The following is an 18527-nucleotide window of genomic DNA, read 5'->3' on the forward strand; positions in this document are numbered from 1 at the left end:
AAAGGTGATGAACTACCACTCTATCGAAGTTGTTGTTGTGTGCCTTCAAGTTAACTCCAATTTATAGCAACCCTATCATGAAGGTTTCTTGGCATGATCTATTCAGAAGAGGTTTGCTTTTGCCTCTGAGGCTAAGACAGTGTGACTGACTCAAATTATCCAGCAGGGATTCAAACCCCAGTCTCCTGGTGTCCTAATCTAACACTCAGACCACACTGGTTCCTGTATAAAAGAAAATAAAGAAAAAGAGTAAGAAAATACAAGAACGGTAAGTGAGAGCAGAATCATTCACTCCAAAGACTTAAAATTTGGCTGTATCATTCTCCTTATTTATTTATTTATTTATACATACATACATACATACATACATTGCCACCAGTGTACATGCCACTTTACAACAGAATAAAACATTTAGAACTCCTTCAGTAATATAAAATACTAAAATACAATACTATAACTTCAAGAGTAAAATACAATAGTAAACTACAATGCAAAAAAAAGCTACCCATATAAACACAAAATACAGAATAAAACAGATAATCAATTCTAGTAAAATATAGAACATTAATCTGAGATTCCAAAAGTTTTAGAAAAACAAAAAAGTTTTCAACTTGGAGTTAAAAACAGTGAGGGGAGGAGCAGCCCACAAGTTTACAGGCAGGCGATTCCAGGAATAGGGGGCAGCAAGGGAAAAAAGGACAGAGCCAAGGAGGAGAAAACCCTTGGCTGGGTGAGAAGCCCAGTATCCCCAGAGTGTAGATTTCCTTACTACAATATTCCATCAGTTTCCCATCCACACTTTCCCTGGTAAACAGATCTCTAGTTTAAAGAGGTCACCATGCGACACTCTGCCAAGAACCCACTGGCTTGGCAGGCACCATATAACAAATTAATATGCAGAACCAAACCTGTTCTACTCCTGACAAGAGGATCTTAGTATACCAGGACAACTATTCTCTCCTCAGGGCACAAGGGCTGCCAAAAGGGAGCAGACCAATCACAGTGTTGACAGTGAAGTGTGGGCAACAAAGCTGTGTTCCCTGCAAGAGAGGTTGGACTAGGATTAAGTGTCTATTCAAAACGGGGAGAGAACTATATGAGAACAACTGTGGGTGAATGAGCCCAGTGTACTCTAGTGCTCTATCCTCAGGCATGCCAGGTCAGCCAGTGACTCTTTGCAGATCACTAAACATCATTCATTGCCATGAGTAGCAAACATTAAATAAATCTACATTTTGAGAAAAGAAAAGGAAGAGACAGCCACAATCGGAGAAAGAACAACAGCATAAACTATGTTTTTGCTTTAGGTTTCACATCTTAAAATGGGTTTCCTATTTTAAGGCATAGTGACTGAGGGACATAAAGTGCATCTTTGCATTTAAGGCACAGGTTTAAAAATGCAAGGGATATCACTTAGGGGGTGTGGTGAATGAAGATTGCAACACTTTTCCTCCTCTGCTCAAATTCTGAAGAAAATTCCTTTTATGAATCCGAAAAGAAGAGTTTGGTATTTCACAATACAGGATTTCCTCCCAAATTGCTCAGGATTGCATAGAAGACAAATAGTTAAATGCTCCCACCCACCCTTTGTGCCTGCTGTGATCTGTGTGACTATTATTCTTCCCCTATCAATACTATTTTCAGTTTTGAATTCTTATCAGCTGCTTGGATGTTAGATGCAAAGACAAATATAATTTCAGTTTTGGTTTTGAGCTCCTGTATATACTTGACTATAAGTTGACCTCATGTATAAGTCGAGGGCAAGTTTTGGGGCCAAAATTGTGGATTTTGCTATAACACGTGGATAAATCGAGGGTAGAACTTAGGGTCATATAGCAAAGGATCTAAAGCAGGGGTCGGGGCCAGATCCGGCTCCCGGAGGCCTTCATTGCGGCCCCCGGGGGTGGTTGCCGCCGCCGCCGCATGAAAAAATAACGGCGCCCATAGCGGCAAAAAGCCACGCGGGGCGCCGCCATTTTTCACCCAAAATGGCGGCGAACTCTTGCGCGACCTTCTTTGAGGTCGCGCGAGAGTTCGGCGCCATTTTGGGTGAAAAAATGGTGGCGCCCAGAGGCGAAGTCTTGCGCGACCTCAAACAAGGTCGTGCGAGACTTCGGCCTCCAGGAGGCCCGATGTGGCCGAGGGAGCCCTCGAATGGGGCTCCAACGGCTGCATCGGGCCTCCTGGAGGCCTGATGCTGTCGCTGGCGCCCTCAAAGAGGGCTCCGACGGCCGCATCGGGCCTCTGGAAGGCCTGCTGAAGCCGTCGGAGCCCTGTTCGAGGGCCCCGGCGATGGCATCGGGCCTCCTGGAGGCCCGATGCTGTCGCTGGCGCCCTCAAAGAGGGCTCCGACGGCCGCATCGGGCCTCTGGAAGGCCCGCTGAAGCCGTCAGAGCTCTGTTCGAAGGCCCCGGCAACGGCATTGGGCCTCCTGGAGGCCCGATGCCATCGCTGATGCCCTCCAACAGGACTCCGGCGGCGGCAGCGGGCCCCTGGAAGGCCCAATGCCGTCGTCGCAGCCCTGTTCAAGGGCTCCGGCAGCGGCAGCGGGCCTCCTGGAGGCCCGATGCCGTCGGTGGCGCCCTCCAACAGGGCTCCAGCGGCGGCAGCGGGACTCCAGGAGGCCCGGTGCCATCACTGGGGTCCTCCAAGAGGCTTTTTTGCTGGCCTCTGACAGGGCCTGGGGCCCCGTCAGCGGCCTGCAAAGATGGGGAGGCCTGGCCCCCGGAGGGTGAAACTCCACCCCCGGCACGTGGCCCCACCCCGGAGGGTGGAAGCTCCACCCCTGGCATGTGGCCCCACCCCCGGAGGGGGTCGCCTGAGGGACAGCAACCCAGCCCCTGGTCCAGAAAGGTTGCCTACCCCTGATCTAAAGGATGAAGCAAAGCAAAGCAATGTCAAAGAATTTACAAAATCACAGCAGGCATAACTCTTTGTGCTTACTCTTAAGGCTGGATGGATGAGAGTGGAGAGGGTCAGTGCTTCCAGGACAGATTATACTTTTGCTTTTCACTAGGGAATGGTTCCTTCTTTTAAATAAGAGTTAAGATCAGTAATTACATTGACCTGTTGATAAGTCAACTCAGGTTTTTTGGTCAATTTTTTCACCTAAATTTCTAGACATATACATGAGTATATACAGTACAGTGGGACTTTCCCTTACATGGGGGATCTGTTCTGGATCTCACACCGCATTGCAAACAATGGAGTGTGTGTTCATGGTGTGGTGCAGCATCATTTGTTTAATAGTCACACGGGTTCAACATATGCTTGAAGCCACGTATAGTGCGCCCGTATATGGTGCAGACATATTGTATGTGTATTTCCCTGTTTCCACTCTTATGTAAGCCACAGTGATCTTACCAGGAGGCCTTCTGCAGACATATCATTGTTGATAAAGTTACATTTTGGGCCACAAACTCAGAATCCCCCAGTTACAATGTCCAGCAGCCATATTGGATGGGAGTGTGTGTATGTGTGTGTGCGTGTGTGTTGTTGTTGTTTGCTTTCAAGTTGTTTCCAGCTTGTGATGACCCTAAAGAGAACCTTTCACAGGGTTTTCTTGGCAAGTTTCTTCAGAGGAGGTATGCCTTGGTGGGACCTGCAGCCAAAATAAAATAAACTAATCCCAACTCTGCTCTCAGCATTTCTCTTGTTCTTCCAAGACAGGATAGGTAGCTTTGCAGAATGGTAAAGAAAAAACCTGTCAAGAAAACCCCACAATAGCTTTACCTTACGGTCACCATAAGTCAAAAATGACTTGGAGGCACAGAACAACAAAAACAATTACAAAGGGCCCGACTAGACACCTTCAAAGGAGAGGATGAGTAGCTGGAAGTAGAAGATGAGTAGGTGGGTGGTCTCCCCGCCCACATCCCTGCACTCACCTATTTTCCACTGAGAAATACCTAATGCCATTTTTATGCTAGATAGATTTTCTGACTTTGGGGCACAGTTGGCAGAGATGCTTTTCAAAATCACTGGATAAGGGGGCATTTGCAGAGAAGAACCATCAGGCACAAGGAAGATTAAACACCCCCCTCTCTCGCTGCCCAGTCCCATTTCAAACGCTTCCTAGCAACCCACTGGGTGGTCTTGACTAAGTCACATGCTCTCAGCCTCAGGGAAGGCAATGGCAAACCTCCTCTGAACAACTCTTGCCAAGAAAATCCCATGATAGGTTCATCTTAGGGTTGCCATAAGTGGGGAACGACTTAAAGGCACACAGCAACAGCAGCAATGCACATTGATTCTGTGAGGGTCAGTAGGAGAGAGATCTTATATGGGATATGAGCTGTCCAGATTCATTTCTGTATTAATCATTATTATCCTATATGTATGCAGCATTGGTGCCATGCTCCAGCTTGGGTAGCAGCAGGAATAGCAAAAGCACTGAGTTTTGAAGGTGCTGAGTTTGGTCAGGTTGGGGCGAGGTCCTTCTGAGCCGCCAGTTCTTGGTTAATTGCCTGACCATGCTAAATCCTTATGGTGGCCTTGAAAAAACTAAAGATAGCATTGCTAAATATAACCAGATGCTAAATGTAATCACATTCTGGGCTTCTGCATGCCCGGCCACTTTTCTTGAACTGCTTTGGTTGTGGAAATGGGAAAAGTGACACCAAAGAGCTGAGAGAGAGCAAACAAGTTATGTATAGAATAGGGAGAACTGGTAACCCTTCTCTCAGTAGAGAGATGCCCTCCTCAACCTTGTTTCCTCCATCCCTCCTCAAGTTCCTACATTAGAGAAGCAATACCGTGCCTATGGGACGTGAATCACCATGACAGCTATAGTACACCCATCCTCATCTCAGAACAGTCTGTAGCTATCCAGGGGCAAAGAAGGCCCTCATGGAAAGACCAAAGACAGAGTAGGAACACCTACGGGTGAGTAGCCACAACCTGCCACTCACAAACTGTCTTCATGGCCACATGTTATTAAACAGAGGCTGGATGGCCATCTGTCGGGGGTGCTTTGATGGTGTATTCCTGCATGGCAGAAGGGGGTTGGAATAGAAGGCCCTTGTGTCTATTTCAACTCTGTGATTCTATTCTATATCCATACAAGTTCCCGCCATATGGGGAACCTTTTGCTAGTTGTTAATTCACTGCCGAGTCTCTGTAGGTTGGCTCCTCTCTTACTCACTTGTGTAGTATGTGATTCTCTAATTCATCTTCAAGCAAAAATGTGTATGTTTGAACATGTCCTGGAAGAAGCAGATCACCCCCATTCACCAAATGTCTCTTGTCCTTATCTGGTAGGCATCTCCCGCTTGAGCCTCGATGAGCCTTTTCATCCTATGCAATGTGCAGAAGTTATATTACTAGATCACATTCTTCTACTGTCTTGTTGTTGGGAGATGAGGAGGAGAAGGAAACTGTAGCTACTACAGGGATGGAACAATGAAGACAAGACTCCTCACATAATCCTCCTTTCTGTAAATCAGTTAGAAGCTGCCATTTGTGTTGAGAGGACTGTAACATCAGTAGGTTGAGAGGAGGAGACATTTTACCCCACGTCTCTATAAGGCAATGTCCTACAGGCGGCCCTCCATATTCATGGATTTTTTATCTATGGATCCAACCATCCCTAATCATATGTGTGTGTGTTTGTGTATATTATCCATGGCTTGAACATACACATACACACACATCTATATATAAATTCCAAAAAGCAAACTTTGATTTTGCCATTTTATATAAGGGATACCATTTCACTATGCCAATGTATTTAATGGGACTTGAGCATCCATGAATTTTGGTATCCACGGGGCATCCTGGAACCAAACCCCAGCGGGTACCAAGGGTCCACTGTATATGTCTATTTACTCCAAAGTAAACCTTCAAAATATACCTGGGAATTGGAACTGCTGATCAAAATGCATAGCAGCTGAATTGCTTTTGGCTAGTGCTACCAAGAATATTGTGCTATAGCAGTCCTATGGTGTTGTTTACTGCAGTGGCTTTGCTATTGATTTTTTTCAAGTTCTATATATGGAATGCATAATGGTACAGTGTCCTAATTTATTGAATTCGAGCCTCTGCTGCCAGCCAAATTAGAAAAGCTAAAGTGCCCTCCCACATCCCTACAAACAAAAGCATGAGGTCAACTTAAAGGTTGTATTTCTGTTAGTGTCCTATGCATGCCTCAGTTTGTTGGTGCATGCATTATGCAAACATTGCTGCCTCCTGATGGAAATGGAGTTGTGAATGTGGTACTGGGATGCATCTGCACTTAGTTACTTATTAGTTGCACATTAATGTAGCACAATATCTGTGTAACTCCACATGTGAAGATTTGCTCTGTGCAAACCTGATGTAAGATCTTGGCCTTAGTGTGCCTCAATGGATAAGAGCGGAACAATGTACTGTTCCCAGAATTCCATAGCATTGAGCCATGGCAGTTAAAGTGGTGTCAACTGGATTATTTCTGCAGTGTGGATGCAGCCCAAGTATGCTTTCTAGAATTCTTTTTTTTAAAAAAAAGATTTGCAAGCCGTGATTGTATTGGAAATAAATGACTTTTCAATGGTATAAAAGGCTGCCATAGGGTTTTGTTTTTTTCCTGCCACACTCTCTGTGAAGGCTTAAATATTACCACACAGCATTGTATCCAGTGTTTTATATGGATCTGGAGACAGGAAATGTGATCGATTTATTTTATTTTATTTTCAGCTTTGTTCTTTGCTATTAACTTTGAGAAAGTTTTTCTTCCTTTCCCTGTATTGTTGATATGCAGCAGTATCCATACAGTAATACATACCTGTGTCATTCATCTACAATTACATCTTAAAAGAGGGAATGAGAAACTGAACAGGGGGAGAAGAAGTAAGAGAAGAGACTATTAGTGGACATATATTTTAGCACCTATTTTACTTCCAAACTATATTAGTACATATTGAGCTTGAAATGATTATATGTAGAAGATTCCAATCTTTTAATATCCTACTTTTTCTATTTCCTCATTGTCTAGGTTGAATTTCTATAGATTCCCTCAGGTCATTATGTTTACATTCAGGAGTAAGCCTCCCTTTGCAGTTTCTTCCTTGACCTTCCTTAGTGGTTGCTTTAGGTCTGTGATTTTTTTCAACTAGAAGTATGGTGTCATTTGCATATCTTATAGGTTATAACACTGTGAAAATTAACCAGAATGAATTTGGGTTAAATCTTGAAGGCCAGCATTTTACAATCCAGGATAAATCTCCATTATTCACATCCATCTCGGATGCACCCAATTAAGTTTGTGTGTATGTGGCCAAAAACCCAGTTAATCCGGGATAATAGATAGCAGGTTTTCCCCCAAGATTTTAAAAAAGATTCACATTGCCAGTAGTGTGAATAACCAATGCGAATAGACTCAAATAGACCCAGGATAAAATGCTGCATATCCAAAAAGGATTCTGAATGCATTTGCATAGTTGACTCCATCTTTATTTGAATGCTTGCACATGCAACCAACTGAACTTGCAGAAATACACATCAATGCAGTTCCATAGTGTGAATAACAAACCCAGAATGCATGAGTGGGATGATTTGCATCACCACACTAAAAAAAATGACATTTGAATGACTCCTAAAATATAAGGTTTATGCAAATCTCAAAAACATAATTGCATGGGAGAGGGAAAATATTTTCAAATCAGGAATGCTTCTGTGCAGTATTATTGTGTTTTCTGAAAGATGCTATTGAGGTCACACAGTCTGCTGAAGGAGGACAAACCTCAGAGCATCTCAAACACCTCTTTCTTTTATTCTTGTCTGGACCTACTGGGAAGAGCAAGACTCCATCTCCTCTCTCCCGTTGAGATAATTTAGTACAAGGTTCTCCACCATAGCAGCTTTGAAGTAAATTTGCAGGCTGCAGGCAGATGACAGCCAAGAAGAGGGTGAAATTGAGATTCTTTGACCAGCTGAGAAATCAGAAATGCAGATCATCTACGACAGACCTGGCTGATGCATGGGAATGGGGGGCTATACTGTGCTTGAATACTGGATGTTGGCATGTCTTGAAGGCCAGCATTTTACAGTTGACACCTGATGAAGTTTTGACACTGCCAAACCACCAAAAACTGACAAAATTTGATTTTTTGTTTAAAAAACATATTTGTTTAGCTGAATCAAAAGGAATAGTGAATGAACTTGGCACATAGTCTGACTCTTATATTTGATTCTCTACATCTCACAGTCACCTTCAAATTTGTCCAAAGAGAAGATGTCCACAGAAACAACTGACAGTCCCACGGAGGAACAGGTGGAAATCCTGGAGTACAACTTTAACAAAGTGAACAAGCACCCTGACCCTGCTACCCTCTGCCTTATTGCTGCTGAGGCAGGGCTGACCGAGGAAGAGACCCTGGTAAGCAACCAACCTACAAAACACACCTCTTCATTGGGCTCATATATGCCTCCTGTTGAGTTCAGCCTCCTGCTATCTTCTTCACATTAAATGCATTTGTCTTTCATCACAATGGGCTGATTCAGACATGCACTGTGTTGTAGCAAAGATTCAGTAGTGCTTTTTGGTCAGAAGGGGTTTGTCTTTGTCTTCCTCTGAGGATGAGAGAATGTGACTTGCCCAATGAGATCACTGGGTTTCCATGGCCGAATGGGTATTTCAGCCCTGGTTTCCAGAATCCTAGTCCAACACTCAAGGCACTAGACCACAATGGCTCTGGAAACAAAAATGGAGAGGGTTCCTGAATCTTTAATAGTTATGCAGAAAAGACCATTTCAGTAGGTGTTGCTTGTTACCTTGCTACATGGATGACAATTAACATCTTTTGAAATGCTGTCTGTTACATAACCATTAATGTTATGGGAGCCTCCCCTAGTTTTCAGTATGGCAACCTTAATCACAAATAACAATGTGTGTGTGTCTATTCAGACCATCAAACTCCACCCAAAGAACATTTTTGTCTCATATTACCTCAGGGCCAAGGTAAATGGATGAGGTCAGCTATATTATTTATTCATGTGTAGCATTACCTCCCTGGCTGTGTTCTTGTCATTTTGCTTTCCATATCAGGTTAATTTCTGAGGTTACAACTAGGCTGGGATTCATGAATGGAATCTTGTATCAGCTTACCATTAACTAAGTACTTAACTATGGCCTGTTACAGACTGCCAAAATAAAGCTGCTTCGGGTCTCTTTGGAGGTATGCTATTTAAATGATGCATGGGTCCTAAGAGTCTGGAGGTCGCACCAAAGCCACATCCCATTCCTAAGCACTGGAGTGCAGCTTTGGTGCAGCTTACAGATTCTTAGGATGCATGCATCATTTAAACAGCATACCTCCAAAGAGACCTGGAGCAGCTTTATTTTGGCAGTCTGTGGCCCGTTACAGACGGGCTAAAAAGTATGCGTGGAGCGCATACTAGGGTTAAGACGGGGCAGTGCTTCCGCACCGCCCTAACCCTAGTGCGCGCTCTGCACACGGCCGCCGCCATCGATACGTGACGATCGCGCCGCCTCCAAATGACGTGGCGTGGTTGTGACGTATTGGGGTCACGGCAGGGCGCCTAGGGCGCCCTTTCCGCAACCCCAGAAGGAGCTCCGTTTCGGAGCTCCTTCCTGGTTTGGTCCGCTGGGCGCAGCCTTCAGACAGCTGCGCCCAGCGGACCAAAGGAGAAAGGGGCCAAACGCGGGGTGTCCTTGGGGCTTGAAGCCCCAGGGACACCCCTTTTCAGGCTGCGGGGAAGGGGCCCTTTGCCGCTTCCCCGCAGCCCAAAAAGCGGCGGATCGGGGCCTCAGCGGCCGCTGCTCTGCACACTGATGCCCCAATACAGCGGGGAAAGGGGCAGGTGCAGCCCGCCCCAAATGGGCGGTCTATAACCCGCCTGTAACAGGCCTATGTAACTTATCCTGGCCTGTCTCCCTCAAACCTGATGGAAACATCATTCAACCATACCTCTGATCATTGGCAGAATGGACCTCCTTTATCCTGTTAACCTAAAAGGTGGGGAGGGATGTTTGGGTCCCTATCAGCAGTATCAGCATTTCTTTGGAAAATCTGGTGAAATTAAAGCTCAAAAAAAAGCCTGCAAGAGGAAGGTAACTTCTGGGATCTTTTCACCTATGTACACCAGTACGATCTGCAGAGAGCAGTTTCAGTCAATAGAAGGGTTTTATTTAGAAATGGGTGCATGCAAACACACAAAAACCAATGCAACCTTAAGAACCATACAAGGCTATTAAAAAGACAGGTGTGGAAGGTTAGATAGAAAGGAATCAGGAGCTGAAGGGGGGAATAACTACCAGTCCTGAAGAGAGGTGCATCAAAAATGGACAGCATCTGAAGATTACAGTACATAGAGAGCAAAATGGAGCCCTGGTCTGTAAACAGATCCGCTATCAGTGAATAAAGTGGCGAGGGCTGGGGTGGATATGTATATCCAATTTCATGCCTTCAAATGGTGCTTCATATTACCAAATGGTATAACAAACATTTTTATGGTTTCCCCATGGAATTGACAAACGGGACCCAAAACAGTGGAATGACAAAACATTGGTTATATCTGAGACAATCCCTGATGGTTGGGCAAGAAGGGTGACTAGGAACACATCAGGAGTTGAGGTGAAGGGTATGGTCTCTGATTGCTATGCGATGGGATTTGCTTTGTCTCCAATGCAGGAGGAAATGCAAAGAGCCTGGAGGGAGGACGGAATGATCAGCAAACCCATTTAGCATTTATTTTAGTAGTATCTAGGTCTCTGCATGTCCTCAGGTCAGCACAACTCCTTTCCCGTGTAATCTCCGCGTTTTCACAGGTCATTGTGACCTTTCAAACATGCCCAATGTTTAATATGAATATCATATCATAATATAAAATTAAATATGAAACCCCATATGCAGCGAAAAAGGTGTAGGGTATGCTAACATCCCCATGCAGCTGATGCTTGGTAAAGCAGGTTTGGTAGCAAGTTACGATTGCAGCACCAGTGTCAAAATTGTAACTAGTAATTGTGAATATGAAACAACTACAGTTTGCTGATTTTTGAGTGATTACAGGCAGGCAAAGGATGACTTTCCAGCTAAGTGGTCATGTTAAAATTAAACCTTGACCACTCCAGTCAAGGTAAGGCAGGCAAAGGGTAATGTTCCAGCCAAACAATTGTCTTAAAATTAAACCTTGGCTATTCCATTCCCACCGTCTTACAGTCAGGTTTGGATCTCAAACGCAGGTTCAGCAGGGCCAGTTTGCACATTCAGCACTGATTCAGAAAGTCGGTTTGGGGCAGTGAGAAGCTGTGTGACACTGAGCCAGTCTAACAGGATTTGATCCCCCTGTGGTGGCTTTCTCGCCTTCAGCCATCCTGCCCACTGCGTAGAGAGTTTTTGTACTTCTTATGGCAGCTGCAATTACCAGTGATGGATGGGCGTGTGGGTGGGGAGGCTTCTATGTGATGGGCAGGATTCGAAGCAATAAGGAAATAATTTGGCCAGGAGGTGAGTGGAAATTTAAAACGCTGACTCTTGCAGTGAACATAATCTCTACAACCAAACCAGGCTTATGACTTGGCTTCTTTATCAAGGAAGCCATCATCTTCCTTTCTGGCTGCATCCGTACTGCAGGAATCATCCAGTTTGACACCATTTTAACTGCCACAGCTCCATGCTGTGGAATTCCAGAAATTGTAATTTTGTGGGATATTTAGCCTTTTCTGTCAGAGCGCTTTGGTGTGATACAAGCTACAGTTGCCAGAATTTCACAGCATTGAGCCATAGCAGTTAAAGTGGTGTCAAACTGGATCATTTCTGCAGTGCGGATGCAGCCGGAGTCCTCTTTTTCAGTCAGTAGAAGCAAAACAAGTTCCACTTTTTAGCACTGTGAGTGAAGCTCATTATGACCCCCACATTCTTAATGTAAAATAATGAATATCTGATTACTATTTTTTAAATGGTCTGCATTTCTTTCCTTTTGCTGAGAATCCAGTCTGGTGTTCCGATCTTTTCTTGATTAGTTTTTCCTTTTCCCATATTAAGTCAGTGTCTGCTGTTGTTTTGTCTGCTGTCTAGTCAGCTGATTATTTATATTCCAAGAATAATAGTGTCTTGCTGGACACCAAGTTCATAATTATTTAGCAATCTTGTCCTCTGCTTTTGACAAGGCTTTTTCTTTCTTTTTTGCAGAAAGTCACAGCTTCTTGGGTGGGGAAATGATTTTTTGATAACAGAACATGGTGGGGAGGAAGGTTCAACCCCTTGTTTTCCATGCACTGTAGTCCTGTGTTGGATCATCCCCTCATTCTCTCTACAGCTTTTGCTAAGGAAGGAGAACGGTCAGTTTTAAGGAGGCTTTTAAAAGTATGTGGGTAACATAGGCTGTATCTGCACTGCAGAAATAATCCAGTTTGGCACCTATAACTGCCTTGGCTCTAGGCTATGAAATTCTGGGAATTGTAGTTAGTTGTGCCACCAGAGCAAAGCTTCAACCTGCAGCAGGTTTAACCTGTATTGAATCAGGGTGACCAGATGTCATAACCATCAAGGAGGACAAGGCATTGCAAAATGTAGGACATTCAAGAAACATGAAGAACATTCCAACATAAAAATTAAAAACACTAATACTGTAAATGTAAATTCATGCTTCTTAGTCATGCTCAAAATGGAGGACATTTTGGACAGAATGCTGAAATATAAGACATGTCCTGGAAATGGAGAGCGTCTGGTCAACCAGGGTTGAATGCAGTGTGTAGTTTGCAACACTCCACTCCTCAAGAGCAGTAGATTTAAGCAAGACTGATGTAAGAATGAAATGAGGTATGGAAGAAAGGGCGAGCTGCAGTACAAAATGAGTACAAAAGTGCTGAAAGCACCAGACTGCAGAGGTGGACAAAGTGTGACAAGTCTAATAAATTGAAAATGATATATTGATAAGAATAACAACATTATGGATTAAACAATACAATATATGCAATAACAAACTAGTACAACAGATGCCTTCTATACATGTTATTGCTATACATGTGATATTGCCTGTTGTTGTTGTTGTTGTTTCTTACCTGCCTCGAGGTGGGGAACAAAAACAATTGACAGATGAACAATATCAGTTAAAAGGCATCAGTTAAAACACACATCACTTTAAAAGGATAAAGGGGTTGTTCCCACTAGGTGAAACCCCGCGTTCTGAATCGAATCCAAGGAGTGGCGTTCCTATTAGGATCCGATTTAAACCTAGAACGGTTCTAGAGCAACCCGCAATCGTCCCCACTACAAATCGAATCGTAGAGCGGGATAAAAATTTAAATCGAGTTTTCCTCATTTAACGCGTGTTAAAGAAAACACTAGGGTCCGACCTACGTTTTTCCCTTGATTCGAGTTAGGAACCGGAGCATTTAAATAGGAATGACAACCTTTGAAATCGTGTTAGATGGATGGGAGGAGCCGAGTGCGATGGGGCTGTCCTTGGGGGAGTTGCCCTTTCTGTCCCCATCCATCTGGCTGTCGCCATTTTTGCTTCCCTCACCCCTTTGTCCGCTGTGGTCTTTCAATAAGAGATAAGGATTATTTTTATTTTTTATTTTAATGGTTTACAGGCGCTTAATCTCTTCAGCGCTTTAAGCGCCTGAAGTCCCGGCTGCTCAAGCGCCTGCATCTGCCAAAGGAGTACAAGGCTTCCCCCGGTGGATTGCAACCTCCCCTCTGTGTGGGGAGAGCCCATTTCTAACGGAGGAGAGGCAGGAAGGGAAGGCTCCTCTCAAAGAGGCATTCCCTGCCCGCTTGGGCTCTGATCTCGCCCAGACAGGGAAGGGAAGGCTCCTCGCGAGGAGGCATCTGATCTCGCCCAGGCAAGGAAGGGCTCTGATCAATGGGGGGGGGGGGGGATAGAGCCTTTCTCCCTCCATTTCTCAAATGGAATCTGCCTTCTCCTCCAACCCTGGAAAGAGAATCTTTGGGAAGAGTGCTCCCTCCCTGCTTTTCCAGCAGCCTCCTTCATTGATCTCTGGGCTCTCTGAAGGGATTCTCCCATAGTTCCTCTGGAAAGAGCTTCGCTTTGCCAGAAGCCTCTCCCATTGATCTCTGTGCTCTCTGAAGGGATTCTCCCTGGCTGTCTTGGGAGACAGGATGCTGCCCTCCAAAACCTATCCCATAGTTCCTCTGGAAAGAGCTTGGGTTTCCTAAATTCGCTTTTCCAGCAGCCTCCTTCATTGATCTTTGGGCTCTCTGAAGGGATTCTCCCTGGCTGTCTTGGGAGACATGAAGAGGGGATGCTGTCATGGAAAACCTATCCCATAGTTCCTCTGGAAAGAGCTTGGGTTTCCTAAATTCGTTTTCCTAAATTCGCTAAATTCACAAACAGTCAATGAAATGGAAACGATGCCAAAAGATAAATCGCTTCCAAATATTCCGGATTAACGTTACGTCATTCTGACGTACTATTGATTGACAGCTCCGAATAAGGTATGGAGGAGAAGAATGGCTTTATTTAAACACCGATTTCATGCCAAGTAGGAACGCTTGCAGGTAAAAACTTCGATTTAAATAACCAGATGGGAACGATGAACAAAGCGATTCGAATAGCGGGATAAGAACAGTGTTATTTTGAATCGATTTTATTAAAAACGTTGTATTTTAAATCATTTCAAATCTTAAGTGAGAACAACCCCAAAGATGATGTTTACATATTAAAACAGTCTCCATTTAAAATTCATAATTTAAAATTCACAATTTAAAAATCATCTGGCTAAGCCTGCCAGAAGAGGTTGGTCTTCAGTGCTGTTTTAAATTCAGACAGCATATTCAGCTGTCGAATCTCTTCCGGCAGGTCATTCCACAGTCTCAGGGTGACTGAAAAAAGGTCCTCTGGCTGACAGTTGCCAACCTAGTCTTGTTGACTGGAGTAAAATTCATTATTTGATTCCATTTTATTAAATACAGTTGTCCCTCCACATTCATGCAGGTTAGGGGTGCAAGGGCTGCTGCTATACTATATTTCTAATAACAACTTTGTTAACACTGGTGAAGTCAGTGGTCACTTCTTTGGTTGCTGGGGAGGGAACCAAACTGGCAGGGTGGTTGGACTGGCCGCAAGCATCTTCCTTTGCTCACTTTCTCATGTGGGCAGGAGGGGGGAAGGAATTGGGATGGGTGAGCACGAGGAGGGACTTTGGGTTGTGCACAAGTTCCCAGGACAGATGGAGGTAGCAGGATGGGGAAGGGAGGAAGAAATGGCTGCCACCATAGCCCCTTCCTACTTCCCTTGCATGTTTGTTGTTAAATTACTGTTGAGTTGGCCCAGACACATTGAGACCCTGTAGATGAGACATCTTCAAGACCACCTCTCCTCCACTGCTCCGCTTAAGACTTGTAGCTTAATGCCCATGACCCTTCTAATTGAGTCTTGCCATCTAGCATGTGGCCTTCCCCCCTTTCTACTGCCCTCCACCTTTCCTAGTATTATTGTCATTTCTAGTGATTCGTGCCTTCTCATGATGTGTCCATGACACCCTCAGTTTCGTCATCTTGGCTTCAAGGGATATATTTTTAAAATATTTTAAAAATATTTTCAGGCTCTGGATATTTGAATCCATGGATAAAAAATCTGTGGCTATGGACTGTATACTCTCTCACTCTCTGTCTTGTGTCAGTGTCACCCAATGTGGTTGCAAGGAGGGCAGCTGCAGCAGTTTCCCAGTCAAGGCACTGGGGAAGGTGGGAGAGCCAGACATTTGTGTACTCGCCCCTTTCTCCCCAATGCCTTAGCTAGCTCAGGCAAGCTAGCCAAGGCACCAAGGAAGGTGAGGGAGCATGCACATGCCTTCTTTGCTGCCTTGTCTCCCTCAACAGAGAGAGCCCAGGCAGCAGAGAAGGACCAGCACCACACTCCATCACCATGAGAGGAGGACCCAACCAGGTGTCACCCCTCTGCCCAGGTGTCACCTGGTGTGGTCCACACCTCCAACAGCCCCTAATGACACCACTGACCCAACCATAGTCTACCACCTCATTCTGCTGTATGTCACATTTGACCCATCTTCATTTGAATGCTCATGCTGCACTCTCATAAAAACTCTTAAAAACACTTGCATAAAAACTCTTAGGGGAGTTTTTATCTTCAGCAGCAGCAGCAGCAGCAGCAGCAGCAGCACATCTTTATGCCTAGGTATTGTGCCAAGCAACTTAATTTTTCTGCATGTGTCTTTCCACATTTTCAGAAATGGTTCAAGAAGCGCCTGGCTGAATGGAGGAAATCAGAAGGTCTCCCTTCAGAGAGCGGGTCTGTCAGAGATTGACTGGAACTATCCTTCTAGAAATGGTCCTGGGAAAACTGACTGCCCAATTATTTCTTGTGCTGAGGAATGCCACGTTACTATCGGAACTCATCCTCCTCCTGTTATTTAACCAGCGGCCTTATTTAAAATGTACATAACTCTAGTGTGTGTGTGGGTAGGGAAGAATTAATTATTTAAGAGCATATCTATAAGTTAAGATATTATCTTACAAAATGTACAAAAAAGAAACCTAAAATTTGACTACAACTACTTCAATAGTGGTATGGAGGTGGTGTGGTTGATAATGATGTTTCCTTTCATGCCTGGTAAAACTAATATAAATGAGCAAACGGAAGAAATATACACATACTGTACTTATATACTGTACTTCATACCTTCAAAAACAGCGTCAGTGCAAGAGCACAGAAGAGCAACATGCACAAACCAAATGCAGTCATTGACAATATAGGAGATGAAACATTGGGGCTCAATTTAGTTTTGTTTGTAGACGTGGAGGCCTTCTATATGTGCAAACAGGCACTCCTGCAGGAGATGACCTTGCAATATGTCTGCACCCACATTCATCTTCTTGAATCTGTGAATACAGGAAGTTCACATGGTGCCACAGCCATTTAAAGCCAGATGTACAAATCCTTCTTTACACCCTTCGCCAGCAAAGCATCTAGCACCCTGAGCCCCATCCTGTGCAGGTTCCTTGCACTCAGACCACCATGCAGGCAACTGCATTGCCCAAACATGCCAAATGCATTCAGTAATGATTGGATCCAGAGTGCACCAAGGCAGCCAGGTTCCTCTCCTCCCTATTCAGATTCCTGGCCTTAGTTGGACTGACACTGTATTATCATGATCTTGGAGTACCACTTACCCATGGCCTCAAAGTATGCATATCAAAGCTAGCTATAAGAACTGAAACATGCCTACAGTTCATTGAACATCAACATAAGTACATGATAATATGTGTATGCTTATACAGTGACTGTATTTCCTAGAAACAAGAATATTCCCTAACATGTTAATAAAAATCGGATGTTTTATGAAAACCTAATATGCATGCCTCTGATTTGTCAATTCTATCTATTGTTGTTGAGTTGTTGACCTATGTTGACACTATGGAGAGATCATCAAGTCATCCTGTCATCAACAGCCCGGCTCAGGTTTTCAGATTCAGGGGCCATGGCTTCCTTGATGGAGTCTAACCACCAGTAATGGAATCTTCAGACTTTTCTTCCTTCTACATTACCAAGCACTGTAACCTTTTCTATTGAGTCATGTGAAGCGGCAGCTAAAAAAGCCAGTGCTATTCAAGGCTATATCAATAGGAATATAGCATCAAGATTAGGGAAAAAATAGTACCACTCTATTTTACTTTGGTCAGACCTCACCTGGAGTACTATGTCCATTTCTTGGCACCACAATTCAAGAAGGATCTTGACAAGCTGGAATGTGTCCAAAGGAGGGCAACCAAAAAGGTCAAAGGTCTGGAAACCATAAAGCCCTATGAAGGGCATCTTTAGGGAGCTGGATATGTTTAGCCTGGGAAAGAGAAGACTAAAAAATGACATGATAGGCATGTTTAAATATTTGAAGGAATGTAATGTTGAAGATGGGGCCAGCTTATTTTCTGCTGCTCCAGAAACTAAGACATGGAACAATAGATTCAAATTACAGGAAAAGAGATTCCATCTAAAATTAGGAAGAACTTTCTAAGGTAAGAGCTGTTCAGTCACTGCATCAGAATGTGGTGGTGACTCTTCCTTTGGAGGTTTTTAAACAGAGGTTGGATGGCCATCTGTCAGGAGTAGTTATTTCATTATGTCGGGGGGGGGGGGGTTGGACTGCAAGCATGTTTTGGAAAAGGAACACGTAGGGTTTGAGCCCATGAAAGGGTTTGAATTGTCCTGTGCTTTTAATATACTGTACTGTGTAAGTGAAATTGCTTTAGTCCTAACAATATCACTGTGCTGTGAATTCCTTTAGTTTTCTGAATAAAGCTTTCTGCTTTTACACTGAGGTTTGGATTTCTCAACTAAGGTCAGCCTGTATGACAATGTCTCTTGAAATGGCTCAAGCCTGTAAGCAATCCCTGCTTCTTCCACCGCTGCTCAACTCCCTTTTCAGAATGCTACAAATTCAGCGTCATTCTATGAGTCACAGTGTTTTTCAACTACATGTGGGCAATCCCAGTGCTTTCTCCTTTTCCAGAGAAAGAATTGTGGCCAGAGCTTGTCCCCTAGTTGTTCAGCTGTTTCAGCTTTTTCTACCTGTGGAGTTCACAGCAGTAGCATCAATTCACTAT

General features: G+C 44.2%; 1 protein-coding gene across 4 annotated transcripts in view; it reads left to right on the plus strand.

The window, feature by feature from the left end:
- The window catches only part of HOPX (HOP homeobox), a 47037-nt gene extending 28981 nt beyond the window's left edge, over positions 1-18056 (plus strand). For 3 of the 4 annotated variants that reach the window (XM_089488839.1, XM_089488840.1, XM_089488841.1), the window contains 2 exons: positions 8183-8353; positions 16154-18056. In XM_089488839.1, the coding sequence (XP_089344965.1) occupies positions 8183-8353; positions 16154-16231 (249 nt within the window). In that variant the 3' untranslated portion in view covers positions 16232-18056. The remainder of the gene's footprint in view (positions 1-8182; positions 8354-16153) is intronic. The other variant, XM_089488842.1, reaches the window with a different exon arrangement.
- The last annotated feature ends 471 nt before the right edge of the window (positions 18057-18527 follow it).

Source organism: Sceloporus occidentalis, unplaced genomic scaffold (assembly GCF_023333645.1).
Source record: "Sceloporus occidentalis isolate IW3139 unplaced genomic scaffold, rSceOcc1.0.p SCAF_1, whole genome shotgun sequence".
Lineage (NCBI taxonomy): Eukaryota > Metazoa > Chordata > Lepidosauria > Squamata > Phrynosomatidae > Sceloporus > Sceloporus occidentalis.